At 34.4% G+C, this 26,349-nt stretch overlaps 1 protein-coding gene across 3 annotated transcripts in view; it reads right to left on the bottom strand.

The window, feature by feature from the left end:
- Positions 1–2,252: 2,252 nt before the first annotated feature.
- The window catches only part of LOC129809857 (uncharacterized), a 98,577-nt gene continuing 74,480 nt past the window's right edge, over positions 2,253–26,349 (bottom strand). For all 3 annotated transcript variants that reach the window (XM_055859986.1, XM_055859989.1, XM_055859988.1), the window contains 8 exons: positions 20,306–24,409; positions 16,329–16,733; positions 13,305–13,663; positions 12,920–13,219; positions 9,231–9,421; positions 8,850–9,124; positions 4,218–4,320; positions 2,253–4,087 (listed from right to left, as the gene is read on the bottom strand). In XM_055859986.1, the coding sequence (XP_055715961.1) occupies positions 3,901–4,087; positions 4,218–4,320; positions 8,850–9,124; positions 9,231–9,421; positions 12,920–13,219; positions 13,305–13,663; positions 16,329–16,733; positions 20,306–24,409 (5,924 nt within the window). In that variant the 3' untranslated portion in view covers positions 2,253–3,900. The remainder of the gene's footprint in view (positions 4,088–4,217; positions 4,321–8,849; positions 9,125–9,230; positions 9,422–12,919; positions 13,220–13,304; positions 13,664–16,328; positions 16,734–20,305; positions 24,410–26,349) is intronic.

Raw genomic sequence — 26,349 nt, 5'->3', positions numbered from 1 at the left:
TGCAAGTTTATGAAATTTTAGAGTGTTGTAGTCCAGTTTAGGGCGTTTCCAAAAAGTGGCGTAGGTTCGCTGTGGTTATAATAGAATCGGAGATATGAGGGGTCAAAGTTCACGAAATTCAAAAAATCATATCTTCGGTTCTATTTGACAGATTTTGATTAGTGAGGGCTTAAACGACAGATCTCACCAAATTCTACAACTTCCTAGAACATTTGAACTTCGTGAGACCAACACCAGGGGCGCCACAGTCTAGAAACCAATTTCAATATCACATAACCTCAATTATCTCGACTGTCGCTGAGCCGATTTTGATGATTACTTCGACATAATTGTAGAGGACATTTGTCTCTATATTTCGTCCATACATCATTTTTCGATCAGATAATGCGATCTGTTCGATTTTGCCGTTTAAGTGTGAAAAAATTGATTTTCCCATAATAACGCTTTGAAATCACTCAGATGCCAATTTGACTGCCTCTACTTCACCAAGGCACTTAAAATAAGGTTTTAAATGGAAAGTCTCACAAAATACAACAATTCTTTGATATAGTTGAACTTCATCAAATGAACACTTGGGGCGATCTGGTCGAAAAAACGAGTTCAGAAACAAACAACCTCGATTATCTCGGCTTCTGATTAATCGATGAGATCAAGTTCTATAGCAAAATTATAGAGTACATTCTGGTCTACATTTCACCCATATATCACTCTTCTGCCAGTCCATCCAAATCCTTGATATTTTGGATTAACTCTTTCGTCTCTTTTGGGACTGTAGTACCCAAAGAAGCATATGCATTTTCTATGAAAAACATTTTTTTTAATTATTCAGAACTGATAAAAATCCGATTCTTGTGGATGATTACAAACTATAAGGATGTCCAAATGTAAGATATTTTTTGTAGGACCTCAATTAATTCTTGAGCTTAGATATTTTTGATTAAAAATTGTGAAATTGGCTTGCAGCATATGCTGCGGTCCGGAAAGAGTTAACCCTTTAAGGACGATTGGAACACCGGTGTCCCATAAAGAAAATAATTTTTCCTAACTACCTAAATTTATTTTTTTCTTATGTCTGTACATAATTATTGTAAAGTAGAAGGTTGAAGGAATCTAGAATATTTTTTGCAAGTCTCTAGCTATTTGCTATGTAGTAAATATTTAAGCTCAAAAATGGCGAATGTTTGAATTCTGAAATTCATAATTGATTTTATTTATTTTTTATACTTTCAATTCTTTTTAAGCAAACCCCTTTTGGCAATAAAAACTACAATACTCATACGTAATATTTTTCATTAAAGCGAAAAATATTATTCATTGGTATTGTCGAAAATATTATTTAAATTTTTGGGCTATTTTTGTTCCTATCGTTCATAGAAGCACAAAATACACCGAATCAGACTCTGTTGGACTTTCCAAGGTTAGATGTAAGACTTATCATTGATTGTGTTTCCCAGTTTAATTTTTATTGTTGATTTTCAGCCCGTAAGAAGTGTCTCGTCGTTAAAGGGTTAAATACAAAATTTGCATAATTTCACGAATTTGATTCAAAATAACTGAATAGCGTCCCTAACTTCAGCTTTAACTCTTTCCGGACCGCAGCATATGCTGCAAGCCAGTTTCACCATTTTTTAATCAAAAATATCTAAGGTCAGGAATTAATTGAGGTCCTACAAAAAATATCTTACATTTGGACATCCTTATAGTTTTTGATCATCGACAGGAATAGGATTTTTATCAGTTCTGAATAATTAAAATTCATTATTTTTCACAGAATATTCATATGCTGCTTTGGGTACTCAGAGTCCCAAAAGAGACGAAAGAGTTAAATCGAATTTGCATACACTTCGAGTTAGCTCACATTAAGAATCTCACCTACATAAGCCGGTTAGGATTATCTGTCCCTTTTTAGAGGTAGCCTAGGTAAACATTTCATCCATTTACCTATCTATGACCGGAAAATCCTCCATTTTGAATTTTTAACTGATATGAGTCCAAAAATCATGCGAGAAACTAATTCACGGCGACCTCTATCTCGTGAATTCGAGCATTTCCCAAATCTGGGACGCTTTATCGTCTTTTTTTCTCACTCAGATCTTGCGTATGCCTCATGTTCGCTATTTAGAACTTGACAAATTCGAGAATTAGGCTAAACCTCTAGTCTGAAATCCGTATTATGCTATCAATTCTATTTCCTGTTGCTTTCTAAATCCGAGCAATCCGTATAGCTTACAGCTAAAGAATAAAACAGAATATCTCTTCTAATTTGTTTATTATTTGGAATTATTCATTTATCCTGAGATTACATAGTGTTATTAAGCTTAATACATTGTTTTATTAAGCTATGTTGTTTTCGATACCTTTTCATATATAATTATAAATAGGTAATTGTAATTCAGCAAGAGACAATACAATTTATTCATTCAATAATTTATCCATTATTTAATATGTATGAAATACTGGCACAAGTTCCTTCTTATAACTCTAGTAATCTTCTTGCTTTATTTTATTTGATATTTTATTTATGTTTTCTTTTTCATCATCCTTTGTATTAGATGCATTTCTTTTTGTGTATGAATATTATTTGGCAGTAATTTTACATGGAAATCAAATAGAGAAATATTTTTCTTTTACTGAAGCGTAAACAATTTGAATTTAAAAATAATAATGACAGAAAATAAATCTTTTTAATGAAAAAAAAAGTGAAACAAAATGAGAAATAAATACCAATGTTGGTGTTAACAGATGAAACTCAAAAAGAAAAACAAATAAATTTGCTCGAAAGATCAATTGATAAATTTCTACAAAAAATAGGACTTAACGAAAAAGTCTTGTTAGATTAATCTAAAAAGGAAAATTGGAAGTTTGACCAATTCTCTTAATTTTTCATCATAAAATATTGAGATCATTCCTTACTTGTTTTTTTTTTAGACATTCTATCGATAAGAAGATGGGATAGCAATTTTGTGTTTAATTTCCTTTTTTTTCCTACAATTAAATGCAAGACAGTCTGATAATAAAAGAATTTCTTAACAAATTAGAGAAATAAAGTAAAAAAAATAAGAATAATTTTTACTTTCTTGTGACTGACTCTGCAAAAATTCTTCCTAACAATGACAAATTATTCCTAAAAATAAGAGTAATTAATAAAATTGGCATGGTTTTTTTTCTTGCATTTTTTTCTCCTAAAATATACAACTAAAAAAATTATAATTCAGCTATTGTCCTTCCATTCTTCTCCTTCTACCTAAATCTTTACATTTTATTCAATATTTTCTCTTGTTCAGACTTAAAGAAAATAATATATAATTCATCTCAAATTGAACATATTTTTCATTGTCGTTTAAAAATTCAAAAATATAATATAAATATTGTATAATTAAATAAATTGATCACAGTAATTAAAAAAAATGAAGAAAGACAAAAATAATTGTGGCAATATTTTGAGAATATTGAAATTAAAAAAAAAAGGCTAACAAATCGCTATTCTCGGAACAAAAGCCGACAATAATGTCCTGAATGTGAGTTCATGATTTTTCCTCATTTTTCCTTTTTCATTTCATTTCTTTTGTGTATTGTTCTCTGTGAAATAAATCTTCTTTCACATGCTTTTTTCCCTATAATTTACATTATTTGATTTCTTTTTTATACTTGTTTTTTTTTATACAATTTCTAACTAAATATGTTGGTTTTTTTTTGAAAATTTTGAGTTATTTTTTTTTATCCATTAAAATTATGTCAAATATTATTTTGTTCCGTTTTTTATCAATGTTTTCTTTTTACTTTCGTGTTAATTGCGTATCTGAAGAAATTTTTTTTTTGGATATAATTTCATGCATAATTCTTCTTCCTTACCTTTCATGTTGGTTGATTAATTTCACACGAGAATCAATGAATCCGTTTTCATACAAACTGAAATCTCTGACGCACTTGTCGCACCAATTTCTTCTTCCCCTTGTACGCCACGGTAATATTTTCAATGAGTCGCGAGAAATGTGCCGGACCATCTCGTGCCAGGATAAACGTATCTCTCGCCTTACTCAGAAAATCAATAAAGTCCCCATAGTGCCTTGGTGAGATGTGTGACAATCTGAAAAGGGGCATAATTAGATAATTACGGCGATAATTGATAATGCCACAGTTAATCTGATATTGACGCACATCAACTGAAACATTGCCCTCTCCCCCCAATCCTAAACCAGAGAGAATATTATACATACCTTGAGTGTGTGGTGTTAACATATGCGGCAACAGCAGCTTCTAACAATTGTCTCAGAGGTGCCCTATCATAACTCAATTTCTGCACTGGTCTCATATTGTTGCCTACAAAGGAACAAAATAATAGGAACTTAAGGAAAATTGCCAATTTAGATTGATATAATATGCAGCTATTAGAAGTTATTGATTCACGTAAATCACTTAAATTATTACAAATAAAAGGGGTGGCAAAGCGTAGTAACTTTGCAGAATGCTTTGACTTATAGGGGAAGGTTTTGCAGATTCGTACTAAAAAAGGTGTCCATTTAAGATTTTTTTTTAGATGTCACACAAACCAAATCAATTATACCACTATGTCAAAAAATCTTTTACTTATTAGGTTCATAATTCTGCTTCACAAAATTCCTGGAAATCCTTGGATTTTCCTCTACAGGAAAATGAAAATTTAGTGATAATTTTTACGAAGCTGCTCTGGAGGCGAATTCTGTAACGCTTTGGCAATGCCATATGACAAATTGTGACAATTGTGACAAAACATGTGACATTGTCAGAATTCACATATTTAAGATTTCTGGCAATTAAAATGACAATGAATGTTGTTAAACAAATCAACCAAGACAGACTGTATTTGCATAATATTGCTAAGTAAAAGCATTTCATTAAAAAATCAGTGAATTGAATTTTCGAACTCATATGATATGACAAAAAAGCTCGAATGGCATTGTCAGGTTTCGAACTTACGCGTGACAATGCCACGAAAATTACAGAATTCCCCTACTGGTTTGCTCAGCTTCGTACAACATTTTTCCCACCTACGTAGGCTTCATTTTCCCCAGAAACGTTACACGGGACACAAAAATTTGAGCATCATTGCCTAGATGGAAATTTATCTATTTGTTTTCACCATTTGTAGGAGATGTCAAGCATTAAAAAATCAATTTTATCCTATTTTTCTAAGACATGTTTCTTGACACTTGGAAAACTATTTTTGCACTGCATTCTGACAATCAATTAAGTGCTTGGTTAAGTGTGATTCTATCATAATCATACCTATTGCAATGAGGGGAGGTTTGGGACAGGGGTAGTGTGGGACAAGGCGATTTTTTCAATAATTCTTGAAATAAATGGGATTTAACCACTACTCAATCATGGTCTTAAGAGGTATCTTCCCGTAAAATTATTGCTCTACCTGCCGATTTTACTCGGAGATTTTTTGAATTGTAACGGTATATTCTAGTACATTCAGAGGAAATCTGTAGATTTTCGGCAGAATTTCTGCCTGAAAATTTGTAGATTTTCGACAGAAATTCTGCAGATTCTCGGCAGAATTTCTGCATTGGAAATCTGCATAGTCTCCATTGTCTCAACAAAAATATTGTTGATTTATCAAGACACTGTAGAAGTTACAAAGAAAATGGTATGCTCTGCTTAACAAGCATTACCGATTAAACATTTTAGATAACTAAAAAGATGCGAGCAAAAATACTAATTTCTTAAAAATCGCCAATCGAATGATACAAAAAAACACGAAATTTAGGTCGACACTGTGTTTAAAGATATCACTTCACTATTCTCTACTTATAACACGGCGTCGCAGAATTCTTCATTTTATATAAACACTGTGATATCACTAAGAATCACTCTATTGAATTTTGCAAACTTCAGTGAAAAATATTCCATCTTTTGTAAGGGACAAACCAACAATCTATTCTACTATCTATAATAATTGGGAGAGTGACCTGCTTATGCATCGACTGATGTGGGCTCCAGACTGTTGCGAGCTTTTGCACTACGTCCTAACACTTTCACGACTCAATAAGCACTGACATCCGTACTCACTGAGATCGTACGATCGACTAATTCTAACACAGTCGTCTTCTCCACCACCAGAGGCGCTGGCCTAGAAAGGAGACATTGCGTCTCGAATATTCGGGTTGCCTCAGCAGAGCATTTATTGCTATAAGGCGGGAAATTTGACTGCTACACTTTTCAGACACATCTGTCTGGAAAGTCTAGAATGTAGAAAAAATCTACAGAAAATCGGCAAAATATCTACAGAAATTCGTCAGAGTATGCACCAGGATTCGTCAGAAACTCTGCAAAAATTTCTGACGAATTTTGTCCCAAGCCCAAATAAAATTCGTAGGAATATCTACAGATTTCTCGGCAGATTTTCGGCAGAGGTGTAGATATTTTCTGCAGAAAACTTAAAGATGTCTGACGAAATTATTTGACGGGGAGTGTCGACCTAAATTTCGTATTTTTGTATCATTCCATGCTCGATTTTTAAGAAATTTGTATTTTTGCTTGAATCTTTTTACTCATCTAAAATGTTTAATCGGAAATGCATGTTAAGCAGAGCATACCATTTTCTTTGTAACTTCTACAGTTTCTTAATAAATCAACAATATTTTTGTTGAGGCAATGGAGACTATGCAGATTTCCTATGCAGAAATTCTGCCGAGAATCTGCAGATTTTCGGAAGAAATTCTGCCGAAAATCTACTCAATTTTAAATATCTACAATTCTCACAAGTTCTCCAGAAAAGGCAAAGCGAGAGTTAGAATAAAAAAAGCAAAGGTAGATGGAAAATAATAAGAAGAAAATACTTTAAATAATTGATTGACAATAAATTACTCTACTGTACAAATGAAATTGATAGGGGAAAGTGCTCTCCTTTCGAACGTTCATGCCTTCGAATAATATGAATTTTCTTCTAGTTTTCCTAAGAGACTTACACCTTTCTATTAAATATTAGATGCCTTATCATCAATTGTAGATAATTCCGTGATAATTTAGTGTAAATCTCTTACGAAAAACAAAAGAAATTCACATTATTCGAAGGCATGAACGTTCGAAGGAAGAGCACTTTCCCCTATTAATTTCTAAGTATGAAATAAAATATTAAACATTTTTATTTCAATTAGAAACATTTTTTTATCTATAAAGCGCGTCCACGATAAAATTGTTCCAAACGATTTGATATTTTTGACAGATGTCACTAGCTCTCCGCATTTTCGTTGTAGCAAACGTTGTAACACGTGTTTTTACTTTTCTTTTGGTGAAATTCTTATCAAATTCTGTTTATTTTTCACTGAGAGAAGGGAACTGAGCATGTAGACGTATCTAAAAAAAATCCTGGAATCAATTACGCGGACCTTGGAAAACTCACAAATACCTCATGCCAGACCATCCGGAGGGTGATTCTTCGATTCCTCGACAGTAAAATCACTGCCCAGAAACCAGGATGTGGAAAAAATTGGGGTATTGGAGATCGAGATTTGGAGAAAAAGGTGATCATGAGCTACAAGAACAATCCTTCGACATCTGTGAGGGATATGGCTAAAAAACTCAAATGTTCTTCCAGTCTTGTGCACAAAATCAAACAGAGGAATGGGCTAAAGACTTTTAAGGTCCAAGTAGCCCCTCATCGCACGGATGCACAGTCAGTCAGCTAAAATACGAGCTCGAAGGATGCACAATAAGATGATGTCTGGCTTTAGTGGGTGCATCTTGATGGATGATGAAACATACGTAAAAGGAGACTTCAAACAATTACCAGGACAGCAATATTACACCGCAGTCTCGCACAGGATGTAAGATAAAGTACAGGTACAAAAATTATGAAGTTTCTAAAAAAAATACATGGTTAGGATGGCGATCTGCTCATGTGGACGTCAGAGCAAGGCGTTCTTCATGCAGGGCAACATGAACTCGTCAATTTACATCACGGAATGCCTCCAAAAACGCTTGTTGCCTCTGTACAGATGCCATGACATATCCCCGATCTTCTGGCTAGATTTGGCGTCGTACCATTACTCAAAAGCAACCAAAGATTAGTACGAGGAGAACGACGTTCGTTATGTACCCAAAGAAATGAATCCTCCAAATACTCCAAATCTCCGTCCAGTTGAAACATATTGGGCTATTATCAAATACGATCTGAAGAAGAAGGCTAAACGCGTCGAGAAGATCGAGGACTCCAAGAAGAAATGGAATGAAACAACCAAGAACCGCGGTGATCTTGTACAGACCTTGATGGGAGGACTCAAGAAGAAGATTCGAGATTTCGCCAATCAAAAATTTCAAAAAATATTTTTTCTTTTTTTTTAATATTATGTAGACTTCATTTTTAAAGTATTATTCTTGGGAACAAATTTATCGTGGACACGCTTTAGTATTGGTCATCGAGCAAATTTAAAAATTTCTTGAAATATTTAGGGCATATTATTTTGGTTAATATTTGTGAAGGTAAGCGCTTTTGGTAAACAAGAGAGATAATATAATTTAAATATAATGAGCAATTGAAATTGTTTTTAAATTTAAATTATAAATCGTAATATTTTTAATTTTTTTCCATTTAACATTTCGGAAAAGGTAATGAATTCAATAATTCCTTTGGGAAAAAATATATTTAAAAAATAAATTAATCAATATAATTCATTAAATATTTTTTGATGAATTATTGATGTAAATTCCTATGTTTCATGTGATAATAGTAATTGGATACCAATTGAAATTCGTAGACCAAATTACACAATTTGCAAATGTTAATCGGTTTTCCTTTGAAATCCTATCAAATTTGAATTGCTTAAAGACACTCTCTATCTCTATTGCATGCACTTTAAACTTACCACGATGATGGGAATTGAAGTGAGTTATTCCAGGTGTTGGAACACTGCATCTCCGGAGGATGTCTGAAAGAACCGTGGCACACTGTACATTTTTGATGACTAATGGAATCATATTGGCCAATTCGGCCTTTCCCAGTGAATGTGACAATGCACAAGCCCAGTGGATGTCATTAATAGCCGGATGGGTATCCTGATTGTAGGCCAAATGGACATTTTTCATGGCCAAAATGCCCAATTTGTAGGAACGCATCGGATATCCACGGTGCTCCATATACCTAAACACACGGAGTATTTGCACAGAATTTAATGTTTGGTATTTAACACAACAACACTACAAATGCGGAATTTGATTTCAACATCAACAATGAATTGTGTATTTACCTAGCAATTGTAAATAGCTGACTTGAGGTCATGATGTGAGATGCAGCATCAATCACAATCTGATAAGCAGCCTCAAATGCCATCGGGTCATTCTCTGTCAATGTTAGTGCATTCAGGGCACAATTCGGTGGATCTTTTGTGGCACATTGGAGTGCTAGAGTTCTGGCACAACCAGACAATTCCTCTTGTTGCTACAATTAGGACAAAATACCAAATGGTATTATTGATATATTGCTGTAAACTTAACAAATGACTTTAATTTTCAATTTTGCTCTTATGCAAGGGGAAATTTGCCAAGTGCAATTGAAGTGAATAAGATATTTACAATTTTATTGTCAAAATTTTGGGAAGACTACATATTAATTGATTTTTTTTTATTTCAAGATTTCTTCAGTATTTTTGATGAGTAAAAGCTGAAGACTACGCGGAAGTGCTCTGCCTTTCTTTACTCATTTAAAGCCGTAATGAATTAAACAATATACAAAATTACCCCACAGTACTCTATGCAATTAATGATTCTAGGTTCTCTGCTATTTTCCCAATGATTGTGGCAATGGGTAAGTCGGCAGTAGACGCGCTTACTCAAGTTGGAAGTCACGAAATTAAATATAGTCAGTAAATTATTTAAAGCCAACGACAATATAAAAATTTAATTTAAGTCATTGAAATTTGAAAGGAAAAAAAAAAACAAAATAACAATCTGAGTATCAACCTGTAGGGGAATTCTGTAACAGTGTGACAATGTCATATAACAAATTTAGGAATTTTTATATGGGAAATTCGGAAAAATTAATTGAAAATCAGATTCATACCACTTGCTAAGAGCTTTATAGAGCTCCTTGCAATAGCTATTTGATGCTCACTGGCTTTTAATAATGTCCTACTCCTAAATTCATCGCGACAATTTGTCATATGACATTGTCATATCGGTCATATCATTACAGAATTCCCCTGCTGGTATAATTAAGTGTAATTTTCAATTATTTGCTGCCTATTTCTATCAATTAATAACATTTTCAATTGCATTTTTGTGTACTTTTTCTAAATATTTCTTTTTTCTGAATCAAATTTAATAGTAATCAAAAAGTAATCTATTTTACTGCTAAAACTCAAGGAGAGAGCAGTTATATAATCCACGTTTTTCAACTTGTCACCGTCCTGGAGCTTAAACGGTGAGAGATATCAACTACCGGTCTTCGGTGACACCCGATAAAAAAATATCTCTGGACGTATTTTTTTCTTTTTGCCCACACTCTCCTCCATCCCCTTCAAAACCGTGTTTTTTGTGTATTTCTGTTATTTTTTGATATGTTTTGGAGACAGTTCAGGTGAACATTTCTTCCAAGCATATCTATAACCTAAAGAAAAATCGCCATCTTGAATTTATAAAGGAAAAAGTTTAACTACTTTGGAGGGCCTATATTTCAAACAATTTGGTTAATTTTAGATTTTTTGGAAAGGTCTTGAAATTTCCAATCCGGTAGCATCGGTCACAATTAGTAATATGTATCGGTAAAAGACCCGTAAGTGACCTATCTTTTTCAAATATTCCTTTTTCTGTTCATAAAATTCTGGACAAATAATGCAAATTTGGTTTAATAATGTAAGACGAATTCGTTCCGCGACTAAAGATCCTGCAGTTATTATGAATCTCCAAATACTGATTGGGTACACAATGTGATTTTTTCCTAAGATTAGCCCTCTGAGTGGGAGTTGAAGGGTGTGCATTTTTAAAGCAGAGAGTTATCATGTCTTCTGATGATGTAATCCGGTATATCCGGAAGTCCGGTATAGTTAAATTTTAAATTTTGCATAACGGTGTTTAAGGTATGTTGTTTTGATATGTCATATATCAAGAATTGTTAACTATTTCTTGAACTAACTTTCAATTTCGTTTTTTTTTTTTTTAGTTTTAATTTGGTCTACTCAAGCTGCGTTACAATACGATCATAAAATGAAAGACTCCGCAAAAACCGTTTTCGAATAAATAATAAAAACAAATTTTTCAAACCACTAATAGAATAGAAATCGTCGTATCTTCTAGTAGATGATTAAAGAACATTATGAAGATATCTCTTTCGAAACCGAAGATACCGCGTACTACATTGAAAAAAATATATATATTTCGTAAAATCGTTAGTAAGTGTTTGTGAATTCCTATTGGGGACTTACAAAATGCTCGTAAAATGTATCACTAAAAAGTTCGTCAAAGTTCATAGATTTTTACAAACATTGTTGTAAAGTAACATTTTCATTTAAGTACATTTGTTCGTAAAGTTTTCCTATAGAAAATGCATCTAAAAGATCAATAAATTCTCGTCAATAAATTATGTTACGAACAATGTTTGTGAAAAGTAAAAATTTTTACGAACTTTTTTTGTGGGTTATACGATTTACGATAATTTCATAAGTCCTCAGTAAGAATTCACAAACAATTACAAACAAGTTAACAAAATATTTTTTTATGTGTATGGACGACCAGATCCGAAAATCCTGGTTTATCATTTTCGGCATTAGGAAAGTTAAAAACGTATACCCTGTTAGGGGAATGTTGGCATGGTTCGCACAGAGTGAACCTTCAAACAACGCAAATTTTCTCTTTGTTTACAAAGAGCCAATTCGTCTTTTCTTAGCTATAAGATACATAATTATTAAGCTCGTGAGACGAGATGAGAAATGGTAAGTCAGCTCTTTGCAAACAAAGGAAAAATTCACATCGTTTGAAGGTTCACTGTGTGCAAACCATGCCTACATTCCCCTAAGGACAGATCGATATGAGGACTTTAGGACAATCGGAACATCACAAAAGGTGTGATTATCAAAGCTGCACACCTAAACAAGAAACACTTTAACTTCCGAAATTAAAACATTTCAACTGTTTTAAACAGCCTAAACATTTCATTGATTACATTAGAAATAATTCAATATATTTCAGCAAAATTCAATAATAAAACAAAAAAATATTAATTTTATAAATTAAGTACTGTAAAGTTTACATTTTAGGAATCTTGAAATATTTATAATCTTGATAATCTTGATCTGCTTTAAGATTAAAGGGAGATATAGAGAAGTTCAACAAGATGTTTAAAACTTAATTTTCAGTAACAAAACTCTTCAGTGTAGCATTACATGCTTTAGGAAGTCAAGACAGCACTTTAATAAAAATACTACTGAACCTGAAACATTTAAAATTATGGATAATTTTATTTAATTTACTAATTCTTTTTCTAAAAAATTAGAAAGAAAAATTTGGGAACAGAAAGATACACTGAGAGAAATCCGAAAAAGTTAAAATAACATTCCGGAAATGTTGATTTTATCCTGCAGTATTGATCCGAAATCGGTGTAAATATTATGCTTTTTAGGTGTATTAGGGTTAAAGTTACCCCTTTTTCATGTTATTTTTACCATTAAAAATGTGTAAAATTGACATTAAAAAATGTTGATATATTTTTACACCTAAAAAGTGTTAAAGTTATGAGGAAAAAAAGTTAATCGCACCCTTGTTTTTTTTCTCAGTGTAGGAACTGAACAGCTTTGAATTATCTGATTGGCTAGAGCTTTGAAAGCTTTAAAGCTCTGGCCAATCAGAGAAGGTCAAGGGACGACAATATTTTGTGGCATTGAGAATTGAGTCAAATGAGGATAAAGCTTTAAGTTTAAATGTTTAAATCATTAAGGATTCTTACCCGTAGATTCAGATTGAGACGCATTATGGTTGAATGGGACATGATTGTGGTGGCAACAGGTCCTGTGGCTTCCGTTGGTGTAAACAGCTGGTACCAATTTTGCATAATTGAAATGAGTGCATCCAGGCCTAAGTGTGTGGCACAAGTGACGAGCCACCTGACCATTTCTCTACGTCGCCAATTGAGACACGTCAATGTCATTCTCATCACTTGAAGACCCAGTTCAAATGCCACTCCCAGCAGTATTTGACTCCTGGAACTAGCATCTGTCGTGGCATATCGAAAGGCATCTTGAGCCAACTGCAAAGGAAGAAATTCAAGACACACACGCAAATGGTCAGCACAAATGTTTTCCAAAGTCCAAAACATCATCGTCATATTTCACCTTAAAGAGATGTGACGAACTGTGAATATTCCTCCTGGCACTCTCAAGTACACCCGCTAAACGAGCTGGTTCAGCCTTTGCTGCACTCAGCATGGCCGAACTCAGTGAACACTGCTGCGTCTCAAGATGACCCAGTGTCCACCAACGTGGATAGCGCGACAAAACAAATCCATCTCGACGATTCTCCACATCGGCATTTCCCTCATTAACACTCCTCTCCTCAGCATCCTCCAGCACTGGCAGACGCATGGCTCTCAAGCCAACTTGGAATGCCAAATCCGGGTAGTAATTCAGCAGCGATGTGAACAAGAAGCGCGCCAGAGTGTGCATTGGCACAGATTCTGGGTGAATTGTTACACCTATAAATGCGAATTATTGCCCAATTTAGCACATGATAAACATTCGCATCAATTGCTCTCTCTCTCTCTCCTCTTCAATCCAATTAATTTGCCATCGTTATCTGATTATATTGCTTCAGGTGGTTAATATACATTTGTCAAAGCAATTACATATCAATACAAAAGGAAAGTTGTGATATAAAATGTAACATAAAAAAATGAAATTTAACAGGATTGAATTCCTGTGAAGAGTAAGGTAAATGTGCCAAATTCCGGCCAGCTTGCAATTTCGGCCACCTTTTTTGTTCCTCGAATTTCCATGAACTTTTAGATTTTACGTACTCTAGAGATCATACAATGCAAAAGAATAACAAAAAATGTAGCTTCGATAAGCGAGATGACGTGAAAAAAACATTGGAAGAATTCCCGAAGGGCAAGGAACTATGAGAATGAAGATGGCCGAAATAGGGCACCAAAGCTATGCCTATATTTTTATTCATTTTAAAATGTATTAAGAATGATTTTAGAGTAAATCAAGACGGTAAACTCTTTACAAGGTTCCAAGCAACACGCTTTCAAAAGAAAGAATAAAAAAATTAATTTGTATTTAAAATATTACATTTCAAACGTGAGACTTTGGCGCTGGCATGCAACTATGCCGAAATTTGGCACACTTACCCTAATAGATGCTTTAAAAAAAGTGTTTTTGCACATGATAGTTAAAAAGTGTTTAGTTCTAAAGTAAGGTTTTGTTGGAATTCATATAAACTCTATAGAATAGAGAATTACAGTAATTTAAAATTCTCTTTCATAAAATTGTATTTATGAGGTTAGGTCATAGATAACCTCAAATCAAACCCCTAATCTCTAGAACAAAATCTTTACCAAGACACTGTTCAATCCTGATGATTGAAGAGTGTCTGGTGCTGTGTCTCCGAGATCTTTGTGTGAGCACCCTGGAACCCTCCCGCCAAGTCTGTAAGATTTCCCAAATAACGAAACAGAAAAAAATAAGTCAGAAAATAAGTCAGAAAAACATAACCTCAGAAAATTAACATACCTAATTTTAAAAACTTGTTGAAAAATTACTACAAAAAGGTTTACTTATGGTTTCAAAATGGTTTTAAAACTTGCAGCATTTGGCCACAGACTCTTATTTGGTTAATTGGAGGTATTTGATTGAGGTTATGTTGATCCTAACCTTAAAAATCAGCTTTTTTTTAAATTGTTGTTTAGATAAATTTTTAATCCATTATCGGTGACAAAAAAACTGACTTAAATATTCCATATGATTTGAATACATTAAATTCTAACCTCTAAAAACGTAAGAATTGAGAATTATAAAAGGCAAATCCAGCACACAAATACGTATGAACTTGAGCTGTTTTTTTTAAGTATTCACTTTTCATAATATTACTCTAATAAAGCACAAAAATGCGGTATCAGAAGTCTATGGTCTGCCGTTTAGAGACATTTTTAATCTATTATATTTATCCATGACAAACTCTAAATATTCCTCATGATTCAAATGAATCAAATTCTAACCTCTAAACATGAGAGATTTTTTTGGTTATTTAAATATTTCTGAATTTATTTGTAAGCAAAGAGCAAATTTAGAGAAAATAGAACAATCACTTTACAAGAGAATTATTAGGCTTCTTTTTCTTCAAATAAATATGTGAGGTTAGGTTTGTCCTAACCTTAAAAAACTATTTTAATTTTGTGTAAGAAACTCAGATTTTTGTTTAGCTAAGATGAAACATTACTAACTCGTCGTTAGGGAAATTATTGAAGAAATTAGCTTAATTTCTTGCGATTTGATGCAATTTTCGTAATGAGAAATATTAGATAATTATGACAAACGTCTGAAAACGATAAATTTATAAATTTAATTTACTCAAAATTACGATCATTACGACGCTCTAGTTTTAAAAAGTTATGTAATTAACACCAAGACCTCACTTTAGAATTGATTTATTTTCTTATCTATAAAAAACTTTTTTTCATAGAATATTACCAGTAAAAAAAGCATTTTATTCGAAACTGTTTTTCTGTATAGCTAAATGTTCTCCTTAAATCTTCTTTTGAAGCACCAATAAAATTTATAGTGGTCTGATTACAATTTATAGAACGCGTTTAAATAGAATGTATGCCCCAAAGGAGGTATTAAAACTAATAAATTACAGAAAGCAATGCAATAAAGAAAAGTCCAGAAGATTTTCTTCTTTTCTTCAAATTTGCAATGTTGAGAAAGAAATTTAAATGATTTATATAAATTTTAGAAATCTATGAACACTATTGGTAAATTTTGCATTTAATGCTGAGAATTGAATTTATCAATAGTTACACGAATATAATTTCACTGGGAAAGTGAAAAGTCATTACACTGTGGATAAAATCTAAAATAATCAATATTTTATTTACGGTTTAAGTGTTCATGCATTTATAAAATTACTTGAAACATAGTTTTATGCTTGTTCCGATTATATTTAAATTTTAATGCATTCATTGCTTTGCAAAATTCATTATCATTCACTGTATAAATAATATGTTGAGTTTACTGTTGAATTTTCTGACTCATTTATATAATAAAATACATTTTCATGCAAAGGTCATACAATTGAAAGGATCTGTTAATGTCAGAAAGTTAAAGAGATGGGAATAAATTGCTATAATTTCAACTCACCAAATCCACTCGTTGGACCACCATCCATCATCTGAATGGCACAATTTTTGAGTATCTCCACCAGCAGTCGATCCAAATCAATATGCTGCAGTCGCGCAATAAGTTGATCCTGTTGCTTACAAATTACATGCTGCGAATAGAGACCTTGCGGCATAATTCTCTGCTTGCCAAGTGCCAATACAGCCGACTCAAAAGCCAATGTGAGATAAGTTTCATATTTATCAGTTGCATTCGGCACATAAATGTGCTGATACTGTGGCGACAGAATGCTCCCATCTTCGGCAGCCGCATTGATACTGTCGAAAGTCAAGCGCCCCATATCCGGTCCATGATTGCGATCCGGTATGATGCATGCCTCAGTCAAACAATCAAAGATACACGCAACAGCATCCAAAGGAAATTCAACTGTTGAGAGAAAGGAATATTGACATAGCACCTTCTATTCTTAACTCTTTCGCATCTTCTTTTTTTTTGGACAATTTAGAATCGATAAAATCGATGTATAAGCTAGGATATTTTTTACAGGACTCCAAAGGTAAGATATTTTTGATCGAGAAATTGGAAAAATTGGTTCGTTACATATGTTAGGACCCAGAAAGGCTTAATTACTTTAAGGAAACTGTGATTCTTTCTTACTCCAACTATTAAGCTACTGTAAACTACCTTTATTACTTTTTTAAATATTCAACTATATTTTATTTATAGACTTTTTAAAATATTTAAAACCATTCCATTTTTGGGATAAATGGTTAATTAAAATTAATAAAAAAAAAACGAGCAGTAATGGAGACAGGGGTGAAATTAGACAGTTTAAACAGTAAATTGTATAATATAAATGTTTTTTTTTCCAAAAAGTACATTAACAAAATGGCTTTATCCCACAACATAAAACATGTTTATCGACTGCGACTTTTTTGACAGTAAAAATCAAATTTATTCACTACCTCTAAATAAATATTTAAATATTCATTGAGAAGCGAGGGGTAACTCATAAAAGAAGGAATTTTACATGTGATTCTCGTTTCTTGAAACATATGAAATATGGTATTTTTTCACAGTTTATGCTTTTGATGTAATGAAAATTGCGGCATAGGGTACAATGGGGTAATTTGGAACCATGTTTCATTTGGAACTGAGAGATTTCAAAACAGTTTTAGATAGCAAAATTAATAAACAACGAAGAAATACTCTCAAATGTAAAGTCTTGTAGTTCTTCGTGGTTTTCTTTTTGTCTTTGATCTTTTCAAACCAGTGAGAAATTCCAAGATTCCAAAATAGACTTCATTCCAAATTACCCCATCTTACCCTATATTCTGGAATTCTAGCATGTTTCTGTGAGTCTTAGATGCATTTTTTGTGTCTCTAGAAACATTTATGTGATTCTTCGATACGGTTTCGAGTTTCAAAAACATACCGTGGTCTTTGGAAATGCTTCCGCGCTTCCAAATTCCTATTATTGTAATTTTTTCTTCTGCTTTGAGCATCTGCTCAAAAATATAAATTATTATTAAATTGAAATTGAAATTAAATTGAAATAGTGGCTCTACCCGGGTTCTAGGGAAAAGTGTCCTGGTTTTAAAATAATATTGCGGAGTCACATTTATTCAGAATCATAGGAAAAACTTAGTTATTATGAAGCTTGGGACCCTGCAAAGGTCGGGGACTTTCCCCTACTCCTAAGTAATAATAAAGTAATTATCAAGTGCTTAATAAGTACTTAGTGCTGGACGGTTTATGCTAATCTGGTAGAAAGGGGTAAATCTACCCTATTGATCCTTTAACCCTTTAACGACGAGACAGTTTACGCTGACCGAAAATCACCAATAAAAATGAAACCGATAAACAAAACTTGTCAAACGTCTTACATCTAACCTTCGAAAAGCCAAAAGAGTCTAATTTGGTGTATTTTTAGACTCTATGAACGATAGAGACAAAAACAGCTAAAAAATTTTAATATTTTTCCTGACGATACCAATAACTGATAACTGATTCATTCTAAGGAATAATATTATGTTTGAGTATTGTGGTTTCTTTTTCTAAAGGGGTTTTGCTTAAAAAAAAAACTGGAATTAGAAAAAATAATTAAAATCAATTTTCAATTCAGCTTAACCCTCTAACAGTATTTTCTTTAATATGCCAAAAAAGTAGTTAAATAATTTCGTCTAGGGTAATTAACCCTTTAACGGCGAGACACTTTTTACGGACTGAAAATCAACAATAAAAATTAAACTGGGAAACATAATCAATGATAAGTCTTACATCTAACTTTGGAAAGTCCAACAGAGTCTGATTCGGTGTATTTTGTGCTTCTATGAACGATAGGGACAAAAATAGCCCAAAAATTTAAGTAATTTTTCTGACAATACCAATGAATAATATTTTTCGCTTTAATGAAAAATATTACGTATGAGTAGGGTAGAGTCAGCCCTTTTCGCCATGTAAGCACTTTTTCGCCACATAATATAAAACAACTAATTTAAGGCATTTAAGGATAAGTAGCATTTTAACACTCATAATATGTTCTGTTCTAATATCCCAATACAGTGCTGTCTCTCTATATGCACACTCTATATGCACAGCTTTTGTGTCGGTTGCATTCAAAATCAATTTGTTTACATTTTGACAAAGTAATAAAGAAAATTATTTTCTTGGTAACTAATTTTTTTGTTTTTAATTTTCTTTTTTTTAATTTTTTCTGTGTCATATTATATTTAAAATAACACGGGAAATTCTAGAACAATAAAAAAATGATAATTTATTAAAAGAAAGAAAAAATACCGTTGGGAATTTCAAAAAAAAAGTTGTGCATATTCAGAGAGAGAACTGTCAAAAAAGTACCCAAACTGTGCATATAGAGAGACAACACTGTACGTTATTACGTCTCTTAATTAATTGAAATTCATTTTAAAACAGGTGGCGAAAAGTACTGAAAGAAGCATAATTGGGGAAAATGCATATTTTTCAATTAGATTCTCTAAAATTCTCGAGACGTATAGGTAGACATTGCTTCAAAATATCTTTATACAAAAATTCATTTTAGTCTGACAAAAATATCACACCTTACGAGGCCCCTAAAGCTTAATGGTGGCGAAAAGTACTGACTCTACCCTATTGTAGTTTTCATTGCCAAAAGGGTTTTGCTTAAAAAAAATTGTATAAATATAAAAAATATTTAAAATCAATTATGAATTTGAGAATTTAAAATTTCGCCATTTTTTAGCTTAAAAATTTACTATACAGCAAATAGCTGGAGACTTACAAAAAATAGGGTGGTGCCACCACTTCTCGCCAGTGACCCACTTCTTGCCACCTATCGTTAAATCGAAGAAAAATCATATAATATGAGTAATAAAAAGGATATCAGGAAGAAAAAGCAACGCTGAATATATTTTTTAATAATATTGTCCAAAATAATTGAGTTTGGGCCTTTTCAAGTAGGTGGCGAGAAGTGGTTATTTTTGAATTTTTATTAAAAATATATGTTTTTAAGTAATCCACCGTTAAATTGAGGGACTATTAGTTTGATATATCTATAGACAACATATCTAAGTAACTTTGTGTCAAATTTAAGTTAGTTTATAATAAGGGTTTAAAATTTATAATTAAATTAATTTCAGTTTTTCCTAAAAGTGGCGATAAGTGGTTACTTCATCCTATCCTAGATTCCTTCAACCTTCTACTTTTCAATTACGTACAAACATAAGAAAAAAATAAGTTTAGGTGGTCAGGAAAAATTATTTATTTTATGGGACACCGGTGTTCCAATTGTCCTTAACGGGTTAAAAATCCTATTGGGTTTCCAATCCCTTAAGATTGCAATAGTGGTGCATTTTGAATGAATCACAGTTAACACCTTTAGTATTACTTTCCATATATCACATTGTATATTATTTTCTGCTGACATTGGGACAGTGAGCAAGAGTTGCGTATACATTATATAGATATAGTTAAAAAGTGTTGAAAGAAATAATATTCACCTTCACATCCAATTGTGCAATCGAGACAGTTGGACACGCAAGTGGCTTTCTTGTTGCGCACCACATCAGTTAAGAGGCCAGCCGGTGGCTGAGATGACGTACTTGACGACTGTGGCACATTATTTGCTGCACTACTGGATGAACTACTGGTGGCCGTTGCACTGGGCATTTGCTTGGATGTCGATGCCCCATAGTTGACAATGGTGGCCGGATTGACTTTGCCGCCAAGTGCATGGGGGGAGGACTTGTGAATGTTGGCGCTGCATTTGAAATCACTGCAACCGTGACTTCCGTACATGGCTTGCGGCGGGGGGCCGCACATGGTGTGATGATGGTGATGGCTCATATCCAACTGATGCTGCGGATGGTGGTGATGATGGTGATGGTCCATCGGTGGTTGTGGATGACTGTGGAATTGTCTACTGAAGAATACATTCCCGGACGATGATGGTGCAGCCACATCTGCTGGATGACGATATGGGAATGGGAAATTGGAATTATGTCGCGTCACGTTGCGACAATCGCATTTATTATTCAATAGTGAGTGCTCCATTATACATGTGCGACACGATGATTTCATGGACATTTTTCCAGCCTGTGCCATTTTGCAGCAAAAATTCTTTATGCAACACTCATTTTTCTGATGTTCACCACACCCCATCATCCTATGCTGTCCCGATGCCTGGGCAGATGATGATGATGATGATGATGATGGTGGCGGTGGTGGTGGTGGCTGTGGTGGTGCTGAAACACCTTCCGGTGGTGCCCTATTGTCCCCATTCCTAAAATTGGCCGCTGAATGACCCACCGCCGCCCGTGATTCCATGTCCATGAAAGGTGCCATGTCCAGGTCACGACCTCGTAAATCATTGTGCTCAATACATTTGCACTTTCCCTTCCATTTGGGATCAATTTCCGGCATTCGTCCACCTCCTCCCGGTGCCTTTCTCATCCTCATATCATCCATATCGTATTTATGATGGAAGAAGGGTCGTGATCCAAAGTTCTCATGCGATGGATGCTGCTGACGTGCCGATGATGATGATGATGATGATGATGATGATCCACAGGCATCTGCATGGCAAGAAGACATTGGCAAGAGGGAATTCCATGAATGACAATATCCACCATTGTTTCCATTCACAAAACGATTACCACCCATAAAATTATTCCTGGACACTCCACCATGATCCGCCATGGCTTGATGATGCTGCTGCTGATGCTGGAACATATGAAATGGTCCTAGCATTGGTTTTTCTCCTCCAATTGGATCAAAATGACCGGCTCCATTGGATCCATATCCATGACTGTGACTCTTAATTTTCCCATCGTAGTCACAGTGTTTATTCTCATAGGCGCTCCTGGAGTAGTAACATCTCTTGCATCCCTGCACTGGAAGACTATTTCTGCCACTACTACCTATATAGTCATATCTGCACATTACGTAGTTTTCTCGTGGTGCTTTTGGATACATATTGGATGGCATCATTCCATGCGATGTCGAAGATATTGGTTTGTCTTTTCTCTCTGGACAATTGCAGCAACAGGAATTCATCCCTTTGGCTAGTTCTTCGCCAGCTGATTGTTGCATCTTTTGCTGCTGCTGTTGCTGTTGCACAACAAATGCCTGATGTTTGTGCCATAGAGTCTGTGCATCCATCTGAACTTGCTTCATTGTTCGCACAACACTCACGGACAGCCTCAGTGCGGCATCTGTATGCCCATGGGATCTCAGTGAGTCAACCCGGGCAGCACACATTGCCAATGGTTCATGCCACAATGGTTGACCTAGTGCATTGAAATTGGATTTGGCACTGGTACTATTGGCCTGAGCTGACTTACTACTTCCGGCAATCTGTACGGAATTCGTACTAGACAAACTATATGAATCACTCGCGAGGATATTCTTGAGATGTTGATTGTCCCATGACATATTGACAGCATCGAGAGCTTTGTGAAAGATCGTTCGTGGTGCTTTATTGCGATTTGCTGCACTGCCATTATTCAGCTTTAGCTTCTTATTTGGTCTTCCCACTTCAACTTCTTGCACATTTGCCTCACGACCCCGTACAATGCCTCGTCCTTGGGCCGTACCATTGCCATTTGTCGCACTATTCATTTCTCCATTTATGGGATGATGATCAGGAATTGGTGGATCACCAGGCTTCTCAGCAATTTCCTCCACTTTGTCATCATGCTCAATTTCCGGAAGTACTTTGTGTGATTCATCTGGCATATGAGCCTGTCGACCCTTGCACTTTTCACATCCAATCTTTGACAATTCAATCACCATCTTTGACGAATGCCCATTGACATGATCCAAACGATTCATAATACATTCACAATTTTTTGCAAGGAGTGCCTCCTGCTTCTTGCAGTAGACACATTTTTCCGTGGGTACAATTGACTTTGTGCTGGTGTCATCATCATCATCTAGCCTAGTATTGCCCTGGTAGCTATTAATGCAGTTACCACTGCACTTATTCTCCTCATCGGTGGATTCAGTAACAATAAAATCAGTCGGTATTTTGTGCGGTGTGCACATACTTTCTCCCAATTTCCTATCACAGTTTGTTCTCTTTCGTGTGGCTGAATGTGTATTAGGATCATCACCATTTACCCCATCATCAGTCTGGCACTCTGGTGGGAATTCATCAATTTTATCATCACCTTCGTGATTCTCATCGGCACTCGATTCTGCCGCTGTGGAATCCTTCTTCTCCTTCTCACATATTGCATCACGCGTATCTTTTGACTCAAATGACTGACATTTGCATCCTTTAACATTGCTCGGACAATTTGTATCATTGGCCGTGTCACTCATATAAACATCAGCAAAATAGTTAACATCCAAATCTCTATTGGATCCCGGCTGGGGACTTCTTGGTTCCTTACTACCACCAATTTCCTCTAGATTCAACTCAAATTTCCTCAAGGTCGCATCTGGAATATCATCAACATCCATACTCTCCCGTGAACTCTCATCATTGTCCGGAAGTGGTGGTGGAATATCCACATTAACATTAATTCCACTACACTCTGGAATGGCTAAATCAAAATTTCCCCGACTGTTATCATCGAAACACTGATCGTTGGAATTGTTATCAATATGATCAATACGATCTTCAGGCCGATTGTCACCCTCCTCGGGCAAATCATCATCACTCCTATTGCGCCCCAAATCATCACCCAATATATCATTTCCCCTGTCAATATAGTCAATCCTCTTCAGGATACTTTTGTGATGGCGTCTCCCACCATGACCACCCGCTTCATCCTCATCAGCTCCATTATTTACAGAATTATTGTCATTTATATTTGGCGGCAGTAGAATATCATCATTGTTCTCATTAATCCCATTGGCATTGCCATTCTCCTCATGATTCACCGGCTGAATATCTCGAATATCACCATCATTATTCTCATCCATGTCCACATCGGAATCCGAATCAGATTCCGAACTATCGTAGTTCTCATCATTGAAATTATTTACACCATTCCGATTGCCATGTGGCTGCTGTTGCTGCTGCTGCTGATCATTCTGCATATTCTGCTGATACTGATATATCATATTGCGTATGTTATTCTCACGAAAAAAACGATTACGATCGCGTTCACGCTCCCTATGTGATCTCTCACGATAATTCTCACGTCCTGGAGGTCGAAAATCCGGATCCTCCTGCGGACACACCTCACTCCGTGACCATTTCTCCAGCAATGCCTTCCAGTGAGACTTTTCCAGCGATGTCGCACGCGGATTGAGCACTATGCACACCCACAGAGCACCCAATTGATCCCACAGCTGTCGACACTTCTCCGTCATCGGTGTCCCATGGCTCTTCCACAGCAACAGTCGGGGATCATTGAGAAATTGCTCAGTTATCAATGTCAACATCCTGGCCCCATTTGAATCCTGTGCTCTCAGCATCTCACGCACTTTGGCAAACAACGAATTTAACTGCTTATTCCCATTGTAGTAACTACCCGATCCCAGATAACTCTTAACGGCCTCACAGACTTGTGTCTCATCGAGATGCCACGAATGGTCATCGTCAGTTGCTGCACCTGCTGTCGGATCAGGAGCTCCACAAATTGCATTTATTTCTACGAATATAAGAATGTAAATTGCAAATAAAATACCTTACATTAGTGGTCAAGTCTTTCTTTTTTTTTGTCTTCCATACCTATTTCTCTACATCTACATCCTCTCTCTCTCTTCAAATTTATTACCATCAATTAACTTCATCTTTTTCTCACAATATTGAAAAATTATCTGCCATACCATAATAACCCACATTTGGTACTTTTATTTTCAATGCATTCTTTTTCAGAATTGCAATTATTTCCACAGGGACGAACCTAGGTTACTTGGCGCTTCTGGTTAGGGCTTTTACGATGCGCCAGAAAATGTGTCACATACTCTGGCTTCGAACAGTTCATATTTTTTGTCATATAAACTCTAGAGAGGACAGTTAAATCCACTATTTTTTTTTTCAATTTGTGACAGGGCAAGAGGCCAAACGGTAAGAGATATCGACTTTCGGTCTTCGACGACCCCCCCATAAGTCAACATTATCTAGGACAATCTTTCTTCTTCCCCCCTCATACCCTTCAAAACCATGTTTTTTTGGTTTATTTAAAAAAAGGCTCTTACGATTTCTTTCATTTTCGAATATGTTTTAAAAGTAGTCACGGCGAATATTTCATCCTTGGACACCTATGTTCGAAAACCATTTCGATATTGAATTTTCGAACATCAAAGTTTAACCACTTTGGAGTTGGAGAGCCTATTTTTCAAACCATTTGCTTAAATTTGGATTTTTTTGAAAAATCTTGAAATTTCTAAACCGACTGCATCGGACTTAATCGGTCATGAGTCGGTATAGTATCTAATGATTCCAAATAACCGGGTTTTTAGGATAGACGGTTAACCGGTTTGGAAGGGTCTGAAACCGGTTAACCGGTTTAAAACCGGGTTTTGAGCCATTTTTCATGACTTGAACTTTGAAGTAATATTTAACACAAATATTCTTTTCTTCAATTAGTTTAGAACTTATTTATTTTATTGCATCATTTTGTATTTAAAATAGTTCAGGAAATTTCAGAGTGCAGAAAAATTACTGGGAGTTTTTCCAATAATATTTCACCGTGGAAAAGCTAGTGCAATGTAGCTTTCCGTAAAACTAACCATTTTTTCATACAATTTTCTTTTCTTAGAATAAATTATTTAAAAACGTTATTATTTTTGACAATCTTTAATTAGGAGATACTTAAAAATTTTATTCTAGATCTTGGAAAATGAAAAAAAGAATTTTATAGAGAATGTTTTAACGTCCAAACCGAAAGAGTTTTCCTCTTTATTTTTAAAATACTATGACTAGATATATCTTGTTAAACTTAAGTTCAAAAAATCTGAATCGTGGAAGAAAAATTATATTCGAAAAAATATTTAAAAAAAAAAAGAATATTGGAAGGATAGTATACCAAGATTTTTTGCTACCAATATTCGCTATAAAGCTTTGTAAAATCTTGTTAAATTATTGTCTAAATCATTCTGTTTTCAACACAAAAAAATCCAGATTTTTCGATCGGGAATGATTTCTAAATAAAGTCAATTTTTTAGATCATTCTCTCGATTAATCGGTAGTAAACCTAAAAAATATGCGAATAGGTTATACACGGATATCTCTTTCTCGTAAGTTCGAGCACTCCGTAAACCCGGGACGCTTTGCAGTCTCTTTTTTTCCGGGAATCTAACTTAAGAAATATAGGAAAATATGAAGTGTTCGAAACCAGAATGTGTGCGAAGCCTGAAAGCCTTCCTCTATGTGGTAGTTTTTTGTTAAAAACAAAAACAAAATAAAACTATTAGAGCTGACATGATACCAAGCCTATTAAGCAATTTATTAAACATTTCAATGAAGGACTTGTCATATCAAATCCCGAGATCAGCGCAATTGCGTAATTTTTTTGCAACAAAAACTTCAATTGATTATTTGTTTTTTTTTTTGCAGAAATCAATTTCGAAGGAATTCATTAAAAAA

This window comes from Phlebotomus papatasi, chromosome 1, assembly GCF_024763615.1.
Source record: "Phlebotomus papatasi isolate M1 chromosome 1, Ppap_2.1, whole genome shotgun sequence".
In the NCBI taxonomy this organism is placed as follows: Eukaryota; Metazoa; Arthropoda; class Insecta; order Diptera; family Psychodidae; genus Phlebotomus; species Phlebotomus papatasi.
The sequence above is the reverse complement of the archived record's forward strand: the minus strand, read 5'-3'. Positions and strand labels throughout refer to the sequence as shown.